The 23,293-nt window shown below is 48.7% G+C and overlaps 2 protein-coding genes across 2 annotated transcripts in view; one reads left to right on the top strand and one right to left on the bottom strand.

Annotated features, from left to right (window-relative positions):
• Positions 1–1,713: 1,713 nt before the first annotated feature.
• On the top strand, positions 1,714–9,864 carry LOC140656733 (leukotriene C4 synthase-like). The gene is made up of 5 exons (XM_072872805.1): positions 1,714–1,827; positions 6,123–6,222; positions 8,081–8,151; positions 9,023–9,104; positions 9,377–9,864. The coding sequence occupies exons 1-5, from the start codon at positions 1,770–1,772 to the stop codon at positions 9,522–9,524; spliced, it is 459 nt and encodes a 152-aa protein (XP_072728906.1). The 5' UTR covers positions 1,714–1,769; the 3' UTR covers positions 9,525–9,864.
• Positions 9,865–10,643: 779 nt separating this feature from the next.
• The window catches only part of MGAT4B (alpha-1,3-mannosyl-glycoprotein 4-beta-N-acetylglucosaminyltransferase B), a 52,514-nt gene continuing 39,864 nt past the window's right edge, over positions 10,644–23,293 (bottom strand). The window contains exons 5-15 of the mRNA XM_072872789.1: positions 22,234–22,280; positions 20,005–20,118; positions 19,516–19,591; positions 19,023–19,137; positions 18,135–18,265; positions 15,066–15,173; positions 13,908–14,101; positions 13,436–13,514; positions 12,885–12,972; positions 11,798–11,910; positions 10,644–11,690 (exon numbers count right to left, since the gene is read on the bottom strand). Coding sequence (XP_072728890.1) covers positions 11,667–11,690; positions 11,798–11,910; positions 12,885–12,972; positions 13,436–13,514; positions 13,908–14,101; positions 15,066–15,173; positions 18,135–18,265; positions 19,023–19,137; positions 19,516–19,591; positions 20,005–20,118; positions 22,234–22,280 — 1,089 coding nt within the window. The 3' untranslated portion in view covers positions 10,644–11,666. The remainder of the gene's footprint in view (positions 11,691–11,797; positions 11,911–12,884; positions 12,973–13,435; positions 13,515–13,907; positions 14,102–15,065; positions 15,174–18,134; positions 18,266–19,022; positions 19,138–19,515; positions 19,592–20,004; positions 20,119–22,233; positions 22,281–23,293) is intronic.

Consider the following 23,293-nt stretch of genomic DNA (forward strand, 5'->3'; position numbering starts at 1 on the left):
TAATAAGCGGCAATACCAGGATGAGCTGCTTCTAGCCTGTGGGGAACTGTGAAGTTATTACTCTATTTTTGCTTTATTGTCCCATTAAAAGTGCTGCATTGTATTTAATGTTGAGTAGAACACATTTCCCAAACTGTCCCCCGTTGAAGCGAGGTGCACATGCATGTTTTCCCAAAGATTGTAAGGAGTCAGTGGCAGCTTGTGATCGACCTCTACTCAGAAACTTTTTTGTTTTCTTTGCTTGATGGTAGTGTTTTTCCTGAGGCTAATGTAACTCTGTAATGGAAGTGTTTTCTAAAGCCTGAATTGTTTGTTGAAATGGCGTAAGAAGTAGGCTCCTGGTGACGTTTCCCCTCTTGACTTTTACATTAGACACCCCAGATGAAATCTGGGGTCACCAATAGGTTCTGTTAAGGTTAATTGGTTTATTTCTATTTCAGTCTGGGTCTGCTAGCAGCCTGGAGGGTCAAAAGTCATGTCGTATGAGTGTTTCGCAGAGAAAGGGAGCGGTTTTGCTACTCTACATGCATGTTTTACAAAAACTGTACAATTGTGTATTTGAATGAAGCGTTCGATTTGATAAGCTGTCACAATGGGGTTCTGAGGTGACAAAAATCCAAACCAGAAGAATGACTTGCTGCATCCCACTCGGGAGAAATTGTAGGGCTGATCACTTCTTGTTGGTATTGTGCACAAATTCTGTACTGAGTTTTTTTGTGTGACTATACAGAGAGAAATGCAATAGCTCAACCATACCCTGTCCCCTCCATCAAAATTAAGGGCAAACCTAGTTGATAATGAATGATACCTTTTCTCTCCTTTTTGGTTTTAAAATCTTTAAAGTCAGTAGTCTTTTATCCATATCCTGTGTTTGGAGCAACTTTATAACTTTCTGAACTGATGCATATTTTGCTTTTGTGGACTGGGGAGAAAAGTTATTCAGGGCTGAAGTACTGCTGTTTTTCAAACTTTACATTTCACAGTTATAATAATTCTGATGTCAGTGTAATGTTTCTGAGGGTCCGCGTGGTTCTACATCCTATGCTGCTATCTGTTCTGAACTGAGAACTTTCATTTTGTATGTTAGCCAGGAAAAGGTTTGTACTGCAGAATTTTAAAAACATCAGAAAACTACAAAAAGTGACTGAGTGCTAGAAAAAACTGTACTCTTACTTGGTAAACTTACAGTATTAATTAATAGGATAAAATATCTGAATTTTCTTTTAAAAATTCAGAATCCAGTAACAGAATTAAGTTATTCCAGCTGAAGTCTAGAAAATCAATCATGTGGTCAACTCCACTACTTGGAATAAGAGCAGAAGGTCAAGTTATTAATTTGTAAATGCCTGTTAATAATTTTTTACAACCTCACACATAATTTAGATGCTTTAGAGCTGATTAAAACTAGCAATAAAAGGGCTGGGAAAATTCCCATCATCTTTCAATTGCTGGCAATATATTCATTCAATCATGGTACCAAATCTGTAAATATAATTTCAAGAATTTCACAGTTTGTGTACGTAAAACTTTTGCTGGTAGGTAGTTCAGCAAGAGGCACTTGTCTCGAAAAAAACATTTTCTGATGGCTGGCTACTTTGGAAAATTGTGTGGCGTGGGGAGAGTTAATGTGTGGTGGAGGAAACACGTGTTGCTGCAGAGCAATAAGAAGGCTCTGTTGTAGAGCATGCAGTAGTGGGAGGGTGGGAGAGAGGTTGGAGAGCAGCCCTACTCATCGTACCTGGCTAGGGTTTTGATCCACAGTCAGCAACATGAGGAATCAGATAGACCTGCTGGCCACTGTCACAGTTTTGGGAGTCCTGGAGCAAGGTAAATGTCCTTTATATAATGCTAGGTAGTATTAAGCTAATTCTATTAAACTTTGTGGAACTTGGTTCCTGTATTTTGCTTGGAGTCTCTGAGGAATGAACGTTGCTGTTTTCCAACATGGTAAAATGATGCAAATGTTTGGCCATTCATGGTGGAAGTGTCGTGCCTGAGGACGTTCATTATTTAACAGGGACTAAAATGATTTGCAAACCTCAAAGCCAGCATCCTAGAAGGAAATGAAATTTTAGTTTTACTTTTAAACTTAAAACCATTTCAACAATAGAATGTCTTTAAAGTAAAATATTTTCTGTGATTGAATTTTTAGCAGGTGATTTGTAACTTAGAGTGGCTGGAGGTAGCCGAAATAAAGGCAGGTTAATAAATACGCCGATGAAGAGGTCAGTGTACAAATATATATCACATGTATATAGAAAAGAGCATCATGTATGCATGTATTTCTCCTCTGTGACCGATACCAGCATGTGTTCAATTCATAGAGCTTAGCTGCACGGAGCAGATGACGAGATGAGTTGACAGCACACAGTAATTTGGAAACTAAGGCAAGCCCTCCTGGTCAGAAATAGACACAGACATCTTCAAAGAAACTCAGCGACTTCTCGTAATCTAAATAGATGTGTTTGGTGTAGACCATTTAGAAAGAAGCAGTAGTGTTGCCAAGCTCTGTTTACCTCTTGTGTTTAATTGTGGGTCCTTTGGGCAAAGACCTTTCCTCCTGGGCTTCAGGAGGGTCACGGAAGGGGACGCTGCCCCTGCCTGGGGTGGGGACAGAGCCCCCATTTTATTAAAATCTTCACATTTCTATGAGGGAAGGTTGGTTTGTGTGTTGGGTTTTTTTTATTACTGAATTAATTCACTGTAGAGCTAACACACCTCCTTGCTTACAAATGGATGTGAATCTCTGAGCAGCCTGATGTATTTTTAGCCATCAGCTGACAAATCTCTTAATGTAAGCATTATTTAAAACACAAATATGCTACTTGGAGAACAGAGTTAAAGATTTCTGAATTATCAGTAATTTCCTCTCAAACAATTTACAGAGAAATATCAGCAACTACAAATGGAAGATACTTTTGTCTTAGGATTTTTTTTGTTATTAAACTAAGTGGGGATGGAGGGAGTGCTTAGTGCACAAAGAGAAGGCATGAAGAAAACTTGAAACTGAGTTACGGAAATGTTGCTAAGCCCTTTCCCTTGGGAAACCCTCAGTAGTAAATTCCTAGATAGCTATTTTGACTCAAATATATTTGTGTTAAGAGAACTTCAAGTATTTTTTAAAGGTTGCAGCCTTAGGCATTTTACTTTTGTGCTATGCAAACCATACATAGGTGTGAAGCCACCAGATAAATAGCAAGCATTTGCACTTTATCTACGTTAGATCAAAGTTTTTATGGTCTCTGCATGGGAAGCTGAGGAGCAATTACAAAGTACTACGTGTTTCCTTTCTCTCTACTAGTAAGAAATACGTGTGCTAATGTCACCTTGATTCAGAGCTGTGCAGTAGCTTTTCTTGCATATTTTGAAAGGCCATTTTGTAGGTGAGTTGCTGATCGGAGATTCCTTCTGAGAAGGCAGAGCACTGAAGCACGGATATGCACTATAGGTACAAATACTCTTCTATCACATCCTGATGTAGGAAACATAATTTAATGGCTGGGCTTAGTACAGGGTTGGTTGATTTTTATTTTTATTTTCTTCTTAATTTTCTGGGACCCCATGGTTTCCGCATTCTTTCAAGTAACCTTCCCCTTTTTAATTTAGTTATGCTCAGTTTAGCAAAGCTCTGAGCTTAGTGCTCTGTAGATACATGCCCCTGCCCTGTGTTGAACACTGTACCAGAGTGCAGAACAATGCTACCATGGTTCTTTGGGGTCCCCCCCCTTTTTATTATCGCTTCAATGGAATTAAAGCTTATGCAATGTCACTGACTGTCAGTCCCCACAGAGCTTGTTTGCCAGGTTCACTCAAATGGGGCAGATAGCAGCTAGTGGTTTGACAAGTTTGTGGATATAAACAGAGAATGAAGGTCTGGCTGATACTTCCACTGAGGAGCAATGTGCAGGGAGAGCTCAGCCTCTGTGAGCCACAGGGGAATCCACACAGGAGTTTAACCTCGAGGCATGAATCACAAAAAAAATAGTTGGAAAGGTTCTGCAGAGTAGATTGAACTCTCTTCCCTAAAATTGTCCATGCTGAGAAGGCTTGTGCAATGTCATTTTTTTCAACACCTCATTCTGAGAAGTGCTTTTGGAGGGTGATTCTTCATCCTTAATGCTTCACCTGTACACCAGGTTTGGCGGACAGCTGGCCATCCTCCAAAAGGCTCTTGCCCCTCTTGGGTGGTTGTTTTATCTATTATCCATCCGTAAGCGTAAGGGAGCTGTTGCAGGACTTGTCTGAATATTTGCCCCTGTGTACAAACAAGACGTTAAGCACAGAGTTGATGGAGAGGCTGGGTCTGAAGTTACTCTTACCGTGCTCATCAGTCACAAGAATGCTACATTAGGAAGGGTGCAGATGGCACGAAGCAGGATGAAGACCGTTGCCCAGCACAGTCGGGCTTATGCCACAAGCCAGAGCTGCGCATGATGCGGTAACTTTAGCTCAGTCCATTTCTTGAGAGGTGGCTGGGATGGGACCCTGAGAGCATTAAATAGTTGCATAGGAGAGGTGTGCTTATCTGATGGGAAGAGGAGGTGACAGGATGGGTCACACTTTCATCCTCCTTTCCCCAGAGCTCTGCCAGCCGCTGCTGAATTGCCAGTTGTGTGTTACTGCAGACCTAGCTGTCTGGTTTCACAGAGGGGATGCTGTGTTGCATCCTGCCGCATCTCGGAGGCAGGATGATATCCTCAGCCTTGACCATAATCAGCGTGCTACACCCGAATCAGGAGGGGAAAAGCAATCTAGTTTCTCCCCAGCTTTCTCTCCCAGCAAGCCTCGTTTAGAGCTGGGTCACTGCACATGGTGTGGAAGACACTAGAACATGTGGATATTTTCTTAAATGAATGTCTGTGTATTTAAATGGATAATATGTTGTGTAATACACGGGTCACATAGCATCAGATTATTTACATTTCTAATTCCCTTCTACATATGTTCTAATGCTGTTCTGCAGGCACGCATGGATCTGTCTTGTCTTTAATCTTGCAACATCTGTCCCTGCTTTCCTTCTCTCTCCTGCTGTTCTGCTTTTATGTTCTTTGTTAGAATAAGACAGTCCACAACGCAGTCCTTGCAGCCTGGCTCCTTGTCTCTCTGTTTGATGCTCTGGAAATGTTGTTATGTTAGGACTTTGCTAATCCAAGTGACTCGCTTAGCAGCATGCTGCCACAGCCACCAAAGTAATTGTTTTTATAATTTAGTTTTCTCTTATATGAAAATCCGCATTTTCCATGAAGGCAACAAGATAGTGGTGTGCCTAAAAGAGAAATACTTCAAACATCAGCAATCACCTGTGGGAGTAAGAACTTTCATCAAGTAGTGCAACAGTCCAAATCGTCATGTTAACAAGTTTTTATCATTAAGAAGTGACTTTCCACGTCCCTTACAAATGTTCAAAGGAGCAATGCAGCAGACGCAGACTTAGTACCTCAGCCCAAACTTGGCACGGGCAGTCATTGGCAGCATGTCTGCTCCTTGAACTGCTCAAGCCTTGGGAGGAATGAAGTGGAAGAAATAATTACCCCCTTTCCCCTTTTCTTATAGTGCCATGATTACGAGCATCTCTAATTGACTTAATGATATCCCAGTGCTTCACAGTTCGGATGCTGCTCTGTGACACGGTACCATCCTTGTACAAAAGCTTTGCGCCCACTGGGTATAGTGGGAGGTGTTATACGTTATTCCCATTAGACTGGCTGAGGGTGTACTAATGCTCTAAATACAGAGTGCAAGATTAAAAAAAGAATTGTAATTCTTTGATGGGATGTGGACTCTGTAAGGTTTTAATGTGTGCTGCTGGCCTTCCTGGGCGTTTGATCTGCTGGGGAGCAGCACCGAGGGCTCTGCTGCTGCGCGCTGGGCGTGAGACTATGCAAAGCGCCCGCCAGCACATCGGCTCTGCGGTACACGTGCTCTGCTGGCATAACCAAATCTGAATTTAAAGTACGAGCCTGAAATAAATGGCACATTTATTCCAGATCATGTGTGACAGCCCTGGACTGTGACAGTATCAGCTCTTGTCCTCTAACCACTTGCTTGATTCCAAGCTAGATAAAGCCTGGCTAAATAAAACACAGCTGGACTGTTACCGTTCCTGTGTTGTTCTTTTTTAGCCTATTTTGCACTGCAGGTGATCTATGCCCGACGGAAGTACAAGATCTCCCCTCCCGAGACAACAGGTCACCCTGAATTTGATCGGATCTTCAGAGCTCAGTAAGATTTTTACTTTGTTGTGGTGACTCCATATAGATATGAGTCAAATGTCACTACCAGGGAAGACTGAAGTCACCCTCAAGTCACCTTTGCACTTATTGCTGCTGATACTAGATAATTTTTTGTAATGCTTTGCGTGCAGAAGTCTGAGGTTTGATTTGGAGCACTTTGCTCTGGCTGGAGTGTTTCTGTCCATCCGTGATAATCCTCCTTCTGGCATCGTGAGAGGCAGCCAAATTACAAGTTAGTGGCTGTATGGAAGAGGTGCTGAGCATTAATACACTATAATCATTAAGTTTAATGTTAATTTTGGCTCCAAATTGTGAGAGTAGCTGGAGCTATATTAATAACCTAATATTTGCTTATAAGTTTTTGCTGTTGAATTGAAGCAAAGGGCCTTGCTGGCAGAACCAGCTATGAGGACTTTTTTTTTTTTTTTTTTAAAGCCATCGTACTGTGAAAGTCGGCACTTGCGGGCCCATGCCGAGGGCTGTTTCTTTTTGCTCTGTTCCTATGGAGAAAGCAATGCTGGAGATAAACTGGAAACGTTCACAGATCCCTTTGGCTTCCAGCAAGCACCAGATTCCGTCTTTCATCTCAGTCATGCTGTTTCATAAGCAATTGAAAGGAATTGGCCGGAGCTGGTTTGAAGGGTAGTTTGAGGATGGCACTAAATCCTGAACAAAGCAGCTGCATTTCCTTGCCAGTGTGCAGGAAACATTTGTGGAGTGACAAAAACACCCGCTTCGGTCCTTTTGCGATGCAGTGAAAGGCCAGCCTGCATGGGAGGCATCAGCTTTTGCTAGCTGGGTAGCTGTTGATGAGGCTTTTAATTAAATACCGGGCTGTGCGTAAACAGAGTCGAGCTGTGGGCTGCGGCTACCAGGAAGCCCTCCGCTCTGTTCTGCAGAGGAGGCAGCCTCAGGGAACTTGAGTTTGTGGAGGTATTACTTCACTGTGGGCTTTTTCCTCCCTTTATTCTTTTCACTGTGGAAAAAGACACAAATGGATAATTTGTTTTGATATATTAAAAAAAAAAAAAAGAGGGGAAGAAAGGTACTGATTTATTACTCACTCGTGGAAACCTGGCAGCCTCCCCTCACTGAGGCTCAAACTACATTTGCAGTGTAAGGTTCTTCAGAGTTTTTCCAGCTCCCAATCTGGCTCTATTCCCTGAGGCTTGGTAAATTTTTGGCCAAATTTAAGATTAGATTGCCTAGGGAATGGTAAAATGTAGGAGAAATCGAGAAACAAAAGCATTGTCTTTAATAGCACAGCTCCCGCTGTCCTTTCTTGCAGAAAATCTGTATTTTTGGCACTAAAAGAAAAAGGAAGAAAGAAAACCTGGCTGCAGATTTGATCACCTTCTGCTGAATTAAATCAGGAAGAAGGCTCCTTCTTGGCGCATGACTTGTGTGACACCCAAATTTGGGCTGTGCTCACCCAAGGGGAAGACAAAGCTCCTTAAATAATGTCAAGGAACCTCTACCCATGCAGCTTTTAAGCTGTAGCTGCAGTAGATGTCTGTGAAGGCACTGTGTGCGGGGCCGAGGACAGAGCCTGTCAAAGGTCCAGCAAAGACAAATCTCCATCTCGGCCACAGCTTGTTGTTGCAGGGTCCACGTCAATGTGGGTGAGGTGAATGCTGTGCATTGTTTGGGTGCTTTTCTTCTCTAAAATACAGATATTGGGTGTCCTTGGTCGCAGAAAAGGCTCTTTCTCCCCAGCACAGCAATGCCTCTTGTCGGCCCTTTCAGTTTGCTCTGATGTGTGTTTCCAGCTCACCTCTCTGGCCTTGGTTAACCAGTCTCTGACATACAAGGATGCGGTTTTAACGCTCATCTCTGGTTCTCACCAGGGCGAATTGCTCAGAGTACTTCCCAATCTTCATCTCGCTCCTCTGGGTTGCTGGAATCTTCTTTCATCAAGGTAAGGGGGATGGGGGGGGAACCCCAGCCCAAACCACATGGTCAGCCCTGAATTGGTCAGGCAGTTGGACTAGATGATCGTTGTAGGTCCCTTCCAACTGAAATAGTCTAGTCTATTCTAAACGAAAAAAAACCAATTTACATCCCATTGCAGTTCAGGCACGTCCTCTCTGTACCCGTGAGGCTGTCACTTGGGGAAAGCAAAGTTCCTCTTTGGCAGGACAGACTGAGGAGTGCCCCAACTCCGGCATGCATGAAGCTGCTGGTAGCAGCCAAGCTGGTCTCCTGCCCAGATGAGAGGTTTGGTGGCATCAGCAGCCTGTGCTCCTCCGCCAGTGCCCAGCTGTTGCCCCCGGCTTCTCCTCTTAGATAAGGTCAGGCTGCCAGGGTGGCAGCGGGGCTGGCAGCAGCGGGGCTTTCTGCTTCAGAGGCTGCTGCTTCCTGCTGCACCGGGGAAGGTGCAAGCTGAAGCTGAGCTGCAGCTCCAAAACCCAAATCGCTATGTCAGAATGAGAAACCATAACCCAACCAATTAGTCATCCACCATCCATCCCATACCAAGCGGGTTTAGGGGATTTGGCTGCCACCACAGGCAAGATGTGAGGAAGGACCATGGCAGGGAGCATTGCAAAGCCAAGTCCCAGGGCAACTTCGGGGGGTAGAGGGGTTCATCCCTCACAAGAAGGGAAGGAAGAAAACCCATTTAAACTCTCACAGCATTTTAAAGCCAAGTCCCCCTGCATTTGGTTCTCGTGGCCATGCCCCCGTCTGCAGGGGGAAGCGGGGACATGGGTGACTGAGCTGGGCTGCAGCTCCGGCAGCGTGTGGGGACCCCCAGCCCCATCAGGACTCAGGTCCCCTCTCCCCTGCAGGTGTGGCCGCAGTGTGTGGGCTGCTGTACCTCTACACCCGCTTCAAGTATTTCCAGGGATACGCCGTGGCTGCGCAGGGACGGTTAGTACCCGGGGGCTGCAGGCACCCCAAACCAATCCAGGCAGGCTGGGTGCAGGATGTGTCCCCCAGTGCAGGTTTCCTTCCTGCGGGTGGGACTTAAGGCAGGTTTGCATCACCCCCTTCTCCTCCCCTCCTGCCCTCACATGCTTGTGGCCCCACCAGCTCTTCCCCAGCAAAGTCTTGGAGGAGGATTGGGGATGCCAAGCCATCGCCAGCACGCTTCGTGCCCCGGGTCAGCTGGCGGTGTCTGACAGTGTTTTCTCCCCATGCAGGTTGGGGCCGCTGTATGCCAGCGCCCGGCTGCTCTGGCTGCTGCTGGGGCTGGCAGCGGCCGGGCTCCTGGCACACTTCCTGCTGCCCGGCTCCTCCGCATGGATGGCAGCACTGGCACGGCCCCTCCAGCTGCTCGGCACCTGGTAAAGCGGGGCCGTGGCTCTCCCAAGCTCACCCTCGGTGGAGGGGAGGGACTCGCATGGCATGATCGGTGACTATCTCCTCAGCTCTGTGCTTACCTTTGAAGGGAGGTGGATGCTGGCACTCCTCTGCTGGTGAAGCTCCCCTCTTCAGAGATAATTTCCCTTCTAGAAAGCAAATACTGCCCAGCCTCTGCCCCTGCTAATGGGCTTCACTGCCAGGTTTTATAGCACTGTCTGCTCTAAAACCTCTAATGCCTTTGGCTCTGCCTCGTGGAGCATGGGTTGACACGTACGCTATCATCACTCCTCCTTACTGCTGTAATGATCTACGTTGAAGGATCACACCATGGATATACAAAAAATAAATTCCTTTTCTCAGTAGAAATCACCTGTGATTGTCAAAGGTGCTTGGGGACTGGGTGTGAGAACATCCGAGGGTTAGGGGACTGGGTTGCATGGGAAAAGCTGCTGCACTAACTTGAAAGGATGGGTAAACTTGTCTAAAACCTTATCTAAATTTTGGGGAAAAAGCCTGACTCTAGTCCAAATGCTAATGTCTGTGTTTGGCATTGACTTGAACGATCTTGACTTGGCCCTGACTTCACTTATCACTGACCCACCAGTAGGACTTTGCCCTCTCTCTGGATTTCAACCTCCGCTGCAAACTCCGGGTTCACAGGTAACTAAAGCAGGCATCAAGCAGGCAGCTCTTTGCTAAGCTGTATGTGGGTATAAAAAAAGCAACATATTTTGTAAGAAAGACAACTGTTCCACAATTGTACCCTTGGGTGTACAGGTGCCCAAGCACCTTCCTTGCTCCCTGCTGAGGAAAGACGCAACCAACCTTTCTTTTTTTAATAACTGGTGAAGGTTCCTGTGGTGCAGGGGCAAAAAATAACCAGTCTCCCACCAGGCTGCTCTAAGTGCTTTCCCCAGCATGAGCAATGCTTTGGGAGTAGTGAGTATTGGTGAGCGCTGAGGAATGACTCCATTTCGGGTGTGGGGCTACAGCTGGTCCCCGGCCCCCAGGGATGCCCACCCGTGCTGGGGAGGGGAACGGGCAGGCACAGCCAGAGCATGTGCCTCCCTGCCATGAGTGACTCTCACTGCCACGCCAAAGGTTTAAATTTAGCTTTTATTACAGTGCACATTATTTTATATATTTATATATAGAGATGTACTTGAAAAATCAAATGTATCCAATAATAAAAAATACAGCACATTAAAGTAGTATAATGCATTCCAGTGTATAGCTGAAGAGACATTGGGATTTACACTAATCCCTACTATTTTTGAACTGGGTTACTTCTGCTTCCCCCCCCCCCCCCAATTCACACCAATCAATAACTGAAACAGTTATTTTAAAAGATGGTTTCTGCACTCAATCTCAAGGCATGAAGACACTGGAGACTTCACCATGAGTTAAGGGGCTGTGTTCAATGCTGGCAGGCACAGTGTGGCATATTTTTTTTTGTTTGTTTTCCCTGCCATACTCATAGCTCCAACCCCTTCGGATTCGTTTCTCCTCCACCGAAGGAGGGTCAGTCTTCACCCTTGCTTAATCCTCAGCTGGGGCCAGGACCATTGCCTGGGCAAAGGCAAGGCAGACCTCAGTCCCTGGCCGTCTCCATCCCAGCGCGCCTGCGGGGTCAGCCAGCAGGACTCAATGTGACCAAGCCCCCTCTCTGTCCCCAGATAGAGCCAGCAATTGCCCTGTCCTGGGCTGAAGTGCTTTTAGTCTCCATGCTTGCTAAAGCTCATCCCAACCCCAAACTGTCCCCTGCGTCGGTGTGGCCCGAGTGGCACGCATGGCAGCCATGCACCCGTGAGGGGCCTAGGGAGCGCCCGGGCCTTGCTGAGGGGAGCAAAGCCCCCCCTCTGCACGGGATATTGGTTTTTGTTTTTTGCTCTTCTTCCAGAGAAGACGATGTCCTGGCCCTGCAGCACTGGCTGGGGATGGTGGTGCCGGCCTGGCAGACAGTTTGCCGAGGCCTGTAGGCATGTGCCGCCTTGCAGCAGCCGGGCCTGCGCCTCGCCGGCGTGGCTGTCCTTGTGCCCGGGCGAGGCGCCGCGGGGAGGAGGGAGCGGGAGGGGAGGGAGCAGGACCAGGGATCCACGTGTGTGTCCACCCTTCCTCATGCCCGTGTCACTCCGCTTTTTTGATAAAAATCTGAAAGGAGAGAGGGCTGGGATCAGAGAGAAGCTGGGGGAGGTGGCGGGGAGCCCCAAGGCAAGAGCTGGGCAGGGCGGTCCCTCTGCCGATGAAGCCCGGCTTACCTCGCTCAGGATGATCCACACTGGGGAGTCGGTCTGGATGGACAGCCTGATGGCCTCCAGCGGCCCGAAGGACGGGTCCACCTCGCCCTCCGCGACGCCCTTGGAGAAGGAGCCTGGCGGGGAGAGCACGCAGGTGGGACAGTCCCCTGGCAGCCAGCCCCCCCCCCCAAGGGGACCATGAGCAGCCATGGCAGCCCCTGCCCGCAGCTCCCAAACACGAGAGAGAGAGAGACGGGCTGAAAACCATCAGCGCAGATGTCAATACAGTGCAAAATGCTACACTGAGGGGAACAAAAAAAATCAGCTAAACAAAATGGGGAGTAGTTGGCTACACATCACTGCTGTGCGAGGCGGGGGACAGAGTGGCCTGACGGCAGCGCTGTCCTGTTAGAGACAAATGTTGGTTCAGGATCCACACCGCGGAGGCAAGTCTCATATCCCTAGCGCTAGCAAGGGCTCAGCCTGTTGCTATGTCCCATTTTTGGGTGTGATTTTTCTGGAAAATGCAACTGGGAGAAACCAGACAGCATGCAGAGGAATGCTAAAATGGCAAAAAGCTACGTGTGCCAAGGAATTTTTCTTTTATTTGTCTATTTAAAAAAAAAAAAAGAAGTCTTAGCAGGGACACCAGTGGGTCCCCATAGGCTGCAATCACTCTTTCTTTTCCAAGGGCAAGACAAGCACTAAAACAAGCTCAGGTGGCAGGAGACAAAGTCCAAGCTGCAAGCGGTGTGAGTACCGAGACAGGCTGTGGAGGGAGAGCGTGAAATCACCCACAGCGGAGGCTTTTAAGACCAGGTTAGGCAGATGGATAATCTGAGTAATTTGGTCCCAGCTCTGAGTAGAGACAGGCAGAAATGTAGGACTGAAAACTACCCGAAGAGGACACCTAGTCTAAGAGGGGAGGGAGGGTAGTGGAGGAGAGGAGACAGTGAAAATTAAATCCTGTTCCAACCTGGCTCCTGGCAAGCAGAAATTACTCTTTGCCAAGCAAATAGCACTAAGGGTCTCAATTCACTTGAAGGTGAGGATATGGGCTGTGTTATCAAACCCAGCAGGCAGTTTACCACCCTGCAGCCTGCTGTACCTATCTGGATGTAGCCATCCGGTGTCCTGCGGTATTTGATGGCTGCGCCTCTTCCTTCCTGCAAGGCTTCCTTATCTGACTGCAGGCTCTGCGGGAAGGAGAGGAGCTCTGCACAAGGCCAGCAGCAAGAGCTACCCAAAAGCCCCAAGCAACAGCAGCAACCCCGGAGCTTCCCTCGCCAGCAGCCCCTGGCATCTTGTCCCCCCGCCTGGTACCCCAAGCCTCATGCCCCAAAACAAGAGGACATTTGCTGCCCTCATGCTGCTGCTTCCACTGCACCATCCTGGCTCCATCCCCTCCTCTGCAGCCGTCCCATCCATCTGAGCATCCCCTCTGCAGGCATGGATGGCTCCCATAGCAACTGCTCAGCGCAGCATCCCCGCTTCTGAGGTGGTACGACACGAGGCATGACCCCCTGGCTGCCAGCCAGCACCTCTCAAAGGCACTTGAGTCTTGTAAAGATTTTCCTGACGGCTTTAAGCAGTTCCCTTCTCTCAAACCTCTTTTGCTTCCCACTCCACCCCCGTCTCAATTCTCAATAAAACACTTACGTCAAACGGCAAAACCTCCACAGTCGTATTGAAGAGTTTGTCTTCTGGGTGCTCGATGTTCCCGCTGCGGAAGAAGAACCTGTGACAGAGACCAAAGCCATGGAAACCCACACTGAGCAAGGGGGGACATGATGGCTTTCACCCCAGCTGAACCACCAAATAGCTCAACCTAACAGGTACCTTCCCAAAAAGCCCACGGGCACATGGTTTGGAAGGATACCTTCTGCACCAGATTAGCTAAATCATGGATGTCTCACAAGCGCAGGAAAGCAAAGGGCTCTGGCAAACATGGCCCCCACCAAAAAAGGTCCAGGTGCCCTCCCCCTGGAAGAGCACCGCTCCCTCCTCCTGGACAGCCAAGCAGGAGATGGGCAAGAAAGTCAATGTGAGCCAGAAGAGCAAAAGGAAAGTGTCTCCGCATGCTCCGGGCTGTCCCCATGTCCCTCCCTGCCAGCCCCCCCCAAGCACTGGCCTTTCGATGCGGAGCGGTTTGAAGAATCTGAATCTGATGAAGTCTCCAGCAGTGGGAGTGAAGGCCCAGAAGAAGTCCTCCCGCAGGTAAGCCTTCTCCAAGGTGAAGTGCTGGTAGGTTTTCAGGCTGGTGCTCACCTCTGCAGGAGGGTTGACGTGCTCTTTCCGCAGGGCCTGCTTGCCAAAGTCCTTGTCCTTGGTGGGCACAAAGCAAAAGGGCAGAAAAGGGTCATGAGCTGCTCTTGCCCGTGAGGAACAGGGGTCCCAGCAACAAGGCACTGCAAATTAAAAGCTCTTGATTTGCACAGCACGGAAGGATGAGGGATGGAAGTGACCTGGGGAACGCACGAGACAGGGCAATGTGTGGCTGGATGCCAGGGGGACACAACTTCAGGAAAGGCAGCACAGAGAAGCACCACTGCTCTGCACTCTGATCCAGCACCAAAGAGCTTTCATTGTCCAAGCATCCCCAAATGCGTGTCCCTGCCCCAGGAGCTCTGCAAACAGTCCTTACACCTGAGGAGAAGGTGGCTGGGAGGCTGCCGATGGCATAAAATGACTGGATTACATGGCCTGACAGGCACTGCACTGCGATACAAACTGGATTTTACCATCCATTTACCTGGGGATTGGACAGACACAGGACTGGGCACAGTCCAGGGATGTGCGTCTCTGGGTCCTGCACATGTAGCTGTGGGAATCTTGATTTTTGTTGATGTTTAAATACACACAAACAATTTAAGATCTTACCCAGCAAGTTCTAGTTCACCTATCAGCAAATCCCAGGAATAAGGAGGGGGGTGGCAAGGAAGTCAGACCAACTCAGGAGTCATCTCTCCAGGATTTTTCAGTACATGCTTTGAAATCACTTGCCTGGATCATGGTTTGGCACTCAGGATGGGCAGCCAAGACCTGTACCAAGGCTTAAAAGCTTGTAGCGACTCTTGGTACATGTCACTACCACGCTGAGAAGTAGGAGCTACATAAGCTCACTGTAATTCAGAATAAAACACAACCACTGCACAGAAATCCAGCTGCCACCGTCCCACCAGTTGCTGTCACTGATGTCCTCACCCCAAAAGCAGCCAGTTGCTGTGTGCCTGCAGGCCAGGCCTGGCAGAAAGGCTGTCTGCGGCTTGGACAGGCAGCCGGTACCCACCTTCAGCTTCTGTATCTTCCCAGCCAAGGAGGAGTGGGTTCCCACGTGCTGGAAGAGCGAGGGCTTGAAGCGGATCCTCAGGTTTGCCTTCTGCCTGTCGCAGTGTTTCTGAAACGAGACAATCCCGCAGTGCCCCATGCTTAAACCTCCACGGTCAGCTGTGCCCCACAAGAGGAACAGGGCATGAGGAGCGATAAACATCCCTGCCCCTCCATCCCTAGGCCTTTCTGTGTTATTTTGGCTTTAATTTGGCAAGAGGGCTTTTAACTGCACTCTGGAGGAACCTGACCGTGACTCTCAGCCGGTCACCCACCGGGCTCTGCTGGGCAGCCCAGGTTTAAGTGTCAAATGTCTCCTTGCCAAGCATAGCTTAGCAAACACTGAGCAAATCTCCTCTGTGTGCTGTCAGGTAGGAACAGCCAGTAATTTTGCTTCTTTTCTCCTTGGCTTATCAGGAAAGCCTTTTTCCTACAACTCAGAGCTTCGGATCACCAATGTCTGAAGGTACAGTAAGTCCTGGGATGATTCAGAGCCTAAGCGAAGAGGTAGCAATTGCAGGCTCTTTTCAGACAGGCAGAGTTGTCAGTTTGTTGGCAGATTTTGTTAGGCGGATGTATGGCACGTGCCACTGAGCTGTTTGACTGTTTCACACCCATCCCACCACGTAAATAAACTTGGAGATGCAACTCTGATCCAGCCAGTGATTTTCCATGGGGTAGAGGGAGAGAGATGATGGAGAAGGAATAAAGGACAAAGGGGCAAAACACTGAGAGCATGGAGACAATAACTCACATTTTAAAAATAGCTCATTTCTCTCAGTTTGAGGGAGCAGGCAAAAATACAGGGTTAAAAACCGGAGGGAGAGGGCATTTGTTTTCCAAATTTTGCTTCTTCCAAGAAAAGAAACACACACCCCTACCACCATCTGCTCTCGGAACCTCCCACCCAAGAGCAACCCCAGCAGAAATCCCGCTGCCGGGCGCTGCGTCACCGGCTGCCTGGCACCAGGCAGGGCACAGCGGGGAAAGCCAGCCACACCGAGACCCCACGATGGGCTGCCCACGCAGGCCACCGTCACCATGCCAGGAGCTGGGAAATTCCAGGCATGACCCCTGCGAGCTGCAGAGGAGATAATCTCCTAATCCAGCTCACGTTACATTAGAAAATTAAAACTAGCCATGCTAATGGGAGAGACCCTACTCATTGCCAGCAACCCCAGATGCAACCCCCGTCAGCTCTGATCTCACTCTGGATGGGGAGAGGAGGAGGAAGGGGAACAGAGGAAGCTACAGTATCTCCTGATTTCTCTTTCTCCCCTCTTCCCCTTCTGCTAAAGCAGCATTTGCTGAAAGCACCATTGTCTCAGTCGAGCCAGGAGGGGGAATGGCTCAGTTGGTGGTAAGAAGGTCATCCTTTCACACAGCTCTACCCCAGGTAAATCTAAAATTAGTTAAAAAAGAAAGAGCAGAATATATCCAGAGCAGGCAAAGCACTTACCAAAAGCTCAGGTCAAACAAACTTTCAATAAAAAAGACAAATCCTCCCCGCTACCAATTTGATTCTGCACAGTGGGATTTACAAGGGAAAGTCATGTTTGAAAGGGCGCTGTGCAGAGTTAATCATGCAAACAGAGGGGGAAAAGAGCCAGAAATCCACATGGAAAGTAGGTTAATTTTTAAAAAGGCAACACATTTAAGAGGTCTGCAGTTTCCCCTGGGAAAACCTTGGCTCTGTCAGGTAGGAGAAGATGAGCAAAGATGAGCTAAGAAGATGATCCTGTGCAGCAAGATCTGCATTTAATCAATGCTCAAGCTGAAGATTTTGAAAGGGGGGGCACAGACAGCAGCATCGTTCCCAGCTCCATCCCAGCATCCCGCCACCCTGGCTTCGCCCATGGCTGTGAGGATGCTGGGAGCTGCCAGACAGGCCTGGGGACTGCTCTGTCACACCTGAGCACATGGTTTGAACTGCCAGGAGGACACGACGGACATCTTCTGAGACTGGTCCTGCTGCACATGGGGGACTGGAGCTGACATCACAGCCTCTGCCAGGGATTAGGCCAAATTAAACCACATCCTTGCCCCAATTCTGCAGAGCCCTGAGGATGCCCTGTCCCCTCCCAACACATAAATACAGTATTTATCCCCAGAGTGACCACTTGCTCTAGCATTTGCCACCACAAAGTAGTTGCGGGCATGAGGTCTGTCCTAAGTGACTGGATTCAAGCTCTGCACAGGGACTCCGCTGCTCATTTTCCGCTGGGGGAGGAGGGCGAACGAGTGTATGTGTAAATACAATATGTTCAGAGAGGAGACAGGAGAGTATCTGGCGGTGAGCTCATCTTACATTTGCTGTCACACACACTCCTCCTCTGCCCTTCCCACTCGCTTTAGCCCCTCACTGCTGCCACCGATGGGAGTTCAAACACAACCTCCGCAGGGCACGGGGGCTTCTGTGCTGCTGTCTGCAAGGCTTTGTGCAGACATGGCTCTGCAAACGAGATGGCAGCATGAAAACAGAGCCCATTTCACCTCTCTGCACCTTCCTAGAAACCTCGACAAGAGCTTTGCATGCTCTGCCTTCATTCTGGCACACTACGCATGGCGGGCTTGCGCTTGGGTCATCTGGGGTGAGCTCTCTGGGCAGCCTGCATGTGTGCTCCAGGCGGGTACAGCACACGAGCCCAGAGCCAAAGGGTTATTCTGGGGTTATAGTCAGCAAGCAGGGAATGGCTTCAGGGAGAGAAGCACACCGGAACGAAAAACAACACAGAAGAGAGGGGAACAGCTACTCTCCTCGAGGACTGGAGGAGGAATACCCTGTTATTGCTTAGATGCAGAAACAATGCCTTTTCTGGCAGCTACAGACTACAAAAGCCTGAACTCCCAGGTCTTTGCTTACACAATCCACAAGGACACCCTGCGGCACGCTCCACTGGGACGGCACGGTTCGGTGCAAAGTCACTTAAGCACCAGAGCTCACAGAAAAGATCCTCTGGAGACACAGACCAAGTGTACATTTGCCCCCACACAACACGTGGTTTCCCTTCAACGGAGGTTGTTTACGTACTGCATCTTTCTCAGGGTTGCAGACTTTCACCCAAAGGATGTGATCCAGCAGCCAGTCAATGGGTTTGTCCTTATAGAACATCAGGATGAACTCCACGATCAAGCTCAGATCCAGAGACTTGAACATTTTTCCTACAGCACAAAGAAAGAGAGAAGAGAGCAGCTACAGTATGAAACGGTCAAGAATCAGAGCTGGGAGAAAAAACTTGGGAGACTGGGCTGTGGAGGTTGGATGTGTCCATCTCTCTACGTAAAGGAAATAGCATGCAGCTCTGTTTTATGTACCAGTACTGCTGGCATTGCTACTACAGTTCCGGATTTAATATTCATTGCAGAATTAGAAAGCATTAGTGCCTCACAGGTCACAACAGTATCAAAAGGTCTAAAACTCTTCCATTCAGTAGGGATAAATAAGGATGAAAAACATTCAGCCAGCTGCAGGACAGACCATTTCCTGCCCCCAAAACTACAAGTTTTAAGCCAGTTAAACCAGTATCCAAAATAACAGATCAAGCTGCTACTGCAACCATGTACTGCTGTTCCCAAAATAGTTCTGTGCTGATGTAAACTTCCTTTTGCACACTCCTAGGCAACTCCAGATCCCATCCAGCCTAAAAGCTACTGGTCACGTCTAAGCTGTTTGGCTGTTGGCTGGGCCACCGACCAGGTTTATTTTTATTGAAAGTGAGTATCAGCAGTACCAGCTGTGAGGACCTTTCTCCCCTGTGCAAACACCAGGGTCATTGCAAAAATAGGGAGGGATCAAGTCCAAGTATTTTATCATCTCATGGGGACAACTCGTTGGACCAAGAGCATAAGTGCTTGCAGAAACCAGCAGGCACTTGTGCCCGTGCCTGATGGGACTGGGGTGAGCTGGGGAGAACGTTACCAATAAATCCCAGCTGAGAAAACTCCAGGATCATCCACTCCTCGGAGGGCTGCTGCAAGGCAAAGTTCTTCATTGTGCTGAGATAGTTTGGTTTGGCCACAATATCATCCTCCAGCTGCAAGAGGAAAGGACACTCAGTGCCAATGACCCATCCAGGTTCCAGTAAGAGCCTCTCTGTGCAGAGCAATCATGCTGTAGACCGGAGGAAAGCTTTGGCACACACCTGGTTTATTTTGGAAGATGCTCCAAGCAGATTTTTCCTCACCCAATCTAATAGGTAAATGAAACAAGGATTCCTGCTCTCTCTAGGCAGGAGGTCTCCAAGTCTAAAGCATCTTAGAAATCTAGCTTTTGAACCTATCGGGTTAAAACCTGCTCCCACTCTGCTGCATCACACAACTGGACATGCTCTTTGCCCTCCCTCAGCTGGGTACGAGCCACACTGAAGTCACAGGTACACCCACCTCCCCCCCACGCCCAGCACCAAACCCACCTGCACGTAATATATGCCTTTGGACTGGGCATACATCATTAAAAAGCAGTAGTCGAGGTTCTGCTTTGTCCGCCACCTGCAAGAGACAAACACGATGGGAGCGCCGATCTCTCCTGGGATACCGGGCTGCGTGGGGGAGCCAGCCGAGGCTGGGTTTAAGCCAGGAGGGTGACACAGCTCTTGGAGGAGGGGATGGCATACGGCCTCTCCCTTTTGGTCTCAAACTGGTCAGCTAAGAGTTACTGGAAAATTCAGGGACATCCAAAATGAACATTGCCTGGGTTAAAATGACCCCCTCGCTTGGTGATGGAAACACCGCAGCACAAGGCAAGCCCTGCAAAGGTGGTGCCAGTTCATACCCCCCACCCCACGTCCTTCCAGCTCTTGGATAAAGCAAGTTCAAGGGCCTTGCCTCGCCCTGCAGAAGAGCTTTCCCTGCTGGAGTTGGGGTGTGGGGGCTTGCTTGTTTTTAAGCTCATTGATTCTTACCTGACTCTTTCCTTGGGGTCCCCAAAGGATTCCCGCAGGTGGGAGAAATCAGGATAGAAATGCGGAGACGGGGAAATTACCTCCAGGAGACCTGAGTGTATTTCCTTTGGGAATCTGAGGGAGAAAAGCAGCGGTAAACAAATACCTCCATGTCTGACACACCATTTCATAGACCAAATTGCTGGGTAAACACTGAGCTGCGGAACCAAACAAAAAATACAGCCTCTAAGATATAACTTCCCCAGCAGCTAGTGCACTTCCAGGCCTCACCAAAAGACATCAGCAAGAACTGCCACGGAGTTTTAAAGCTGCTCTCTCCCTCCCACGGTCTCTAATAGCCTCACGTTCGCGTGCTACCCCCAGCATCCCTCCTCTCTCCCGCACGCACACACGGGTCAGCTTTAAAGACCAGCCACAAGCACCATGTACTCTCTACAGGATTAAACGGACGTGCAGACTGGTGCACCAAAGAAAGGACTTGCTGGCATTACTGGCATTTAGAGATTTTCCAAATGCATCAGTAATTAAAAGCCATTTTGCAGAGATTATGTTATGCATTTCTGATAAGTTACTTAAAACACTGCTGTGCTGTAGTTAGGACAGCCAGCAGGAATTCTACCTAGTTCCCTTACGCTGATAAAATCAGCATCTATTTTCCCTATAATGTGGTTAAGAACCCTTTAAAGAGTCAAACTCAAACAGAAACAAATGTCACCCATCTGAAATATAGGTACCTATGACAGCCTTGCAAGCAATACCCAGAGATTACTGTAACTGTGAGAGATAAGCGGGAAAACCAGTTATTTTTATACTGCCTTTTTGAGAACATCTAGTGCAAGGCTAATTTCCTTTGTTTGTGCAGAGCCTGGAGGATGGGAGATGGGGCAGAGGGAGACAAAGCAGCAAGATTGCCAAAAACTTCTCACTTATTTTTCCCTTCCTTATTCCCTCCTTGGGACTGGCAAGATTTTCAGCTAACATTTTCAAATCTTCCCTTCCTCAGGCAGCAGTGAAACAGAAGCTTCTCACTGAGCTGACAAAACCTGTACCGGAGCAGCAACAGCTTTCTCCCTCCTGCGATATGAGCTCAGCCTGCCCTGGCCCCACACCACCTCAATTCAATTTGGAAGAAAAATAATTTCAATGAATCAGGGAAGGGCAGGAGGCACTGGAGAGGGGACAGCGAGAAATCACATCATTAAGTCAATTAAAGTTTCAGGCCTTCTATGCAGAAGCACTCTCTGCAGCAGCGCCCAGTAATTTCATCAGGATCCATCGGACAATCAGTCCATTATCCCCCGATAAGTGCGTCCTCCTGCCAGCAGGCAGAAGGAGGGGAGCTCTGCCAGCTCCTGCACAGCAAGATGGAGGGCTCTGTTTCAGCTCTTCTGCAAGTGCCCGGGAACACAACCCTCCCCGCACACGTCCCAGCCCCTCTCCCATCATTGGCTCGGGGATGCGGGGCGCCGGGAGGATGTGCTGCCCTTTTGCGTCTCCTTCTTATGGCGACTGTGATCCTTTGGAAACATGCAATCGCAGGAGCTGGGCGGGAGTCACAGCCTCTTCTCTCACCACCTTTTTCTTTTGCCTCCGAGCTCTGATGCTGTTAACGCCTGGACCAGCTCATGGTTAATAATCCGCCACCGGCGTCTGCCTAAACAGCCACAGACGAAGCTGCAAAAGCCACTAAGACTCCAGGACATAAATAGCAGCTAGTGTGAGAGACAAATGTAACTAGCGCCTAGCACAGGGGAAAAACAAACAGGCTGGAGCGGGAAGAAAAATGGATCACGATTTTAAAGCAAAATAAGGCAGGAGCATTTGGGTGTGCTTACCACACTGCCCAGTTGCTCTGACTCCGCAGAGCAGGTAGAGGGCTGCACTAGACACAGAAACAATTGCCAGGATCACTGGAAATCTAAGTAATCCATCTTCTCGCAATGCCACAGGACAGAAGGAGCAAAATGAAACGGCATGACCGTGTGTGTTAAATACTGCGAGCACAAAGCAGCCTACTGGAAGCTACATATGGGATGCATTTTAGAACAAGCAGAAAGTGGAAGTGGCAATAGCAAAGACAGCCCAGAGTTTAAGAACAGAAAAAACTCAAACAACAAAAAAAAAATAAAAAGGGAAGCATAAAAGCGTGTATTTTCTCCTTAATGAAGCCGTTCCCTGGCCTCACTACAGGCACAGACCGTACCGCTGTAGTTATTTGGAAGTGCTTACAAGTTTTTGATATTTTCTGCCACTCCGGCTGTGTACTGCGGATCTGTCTGAAAACAAAAGATAAGCAGTGTTAAATCCTTCAGCCTCAGCCTGTGCCCCCCGTGGCTCAGAAATCACCTTCAACAGACCCCGGGGGTACCATCAGCACCTCCGCACCATCTTCATGTCTCCTTTTATCCAGTTCAACCATTCTCCCCGTGCTGATGGTCTCCTAGGAGCCCTCCTTTGTGGCCAGTGTTAATCAAAGGCATCACACACCAAAAAGCACCCCAAAGGACTGCACATCTTCCCCATGTGCTCTCCTGGCACTTCTGCCCCTGTCAGCACCAAGCGTTTGCACAAAGTGTTAACTTCTGGGCTATTTATTTTTTTTCTCTGTACACGCTGGCTTTCACCCAAGCGAAAACTTTCGGCAGAAAAGGATCTCCACCCCTTTTGTGAAAAAGAAAGGTCTATTTATAAGCATGCATTTTTCATTTCAGGTTCATTTCGATGCTTTTCTTCCTAAAAGAACAGTTCATTCCCACAATCAACCTGGCAACCTGTAACACTCAGGTGGCAAAGGTCAGCAGCGCCGCACGCCGCTATCTGCAGGCGAGATAAGTGTAAACACAGGGACAGGCACTGGACAGAAACCATCTGCACAGTGACCGGGAAAACAAAATCCATGAACAAAGGGCAGGAGACCCAGGAGCAAAAACTGTGCCTGTTTCCTGGTGGCGGTATTGTTTTGGGAGGCTGTACAGATCACGGGACCGCGCGTCCCGGGCGGATCTGCAGACACAGCATCACAGAAGCCAGGACCGGCTGCCACTGCACTCGGCGCCAGGAGGAGGTGAGAAGTGAGACGCCAGGGATGTATGTCACAAGCTGAGGACAGCGCTTCCACGCTGGAACGGTGACAAGGGAGGGTTTTCTCGAGAGGAAAAACGTCCCTTTCCCAAACAGGGCTCAGGCTCCTGGTGCTGGACTGATTTCTTACCCCAGCGCTGCCAAGAAAACAGCAACGGGGAAAACAAAGGCAGGAAAGATGCTCCTGGCTTTGGAAGCAAACACGTAG

This window comes from Ciconia boyciana, chromosome 9 (assembly GCF_034638445.1).
Source record: "Ciconia boyciana chromosome 9, ASM3463844v1, whole genome shotgun sequence".
In the NCBI taxonomy this organism is placed as follows: Eukaryota; Metazoa; Chordata; class Aves; order Ciconiiformes; family Ciconiidae; genus Ciconia; species Ciconia boyciana.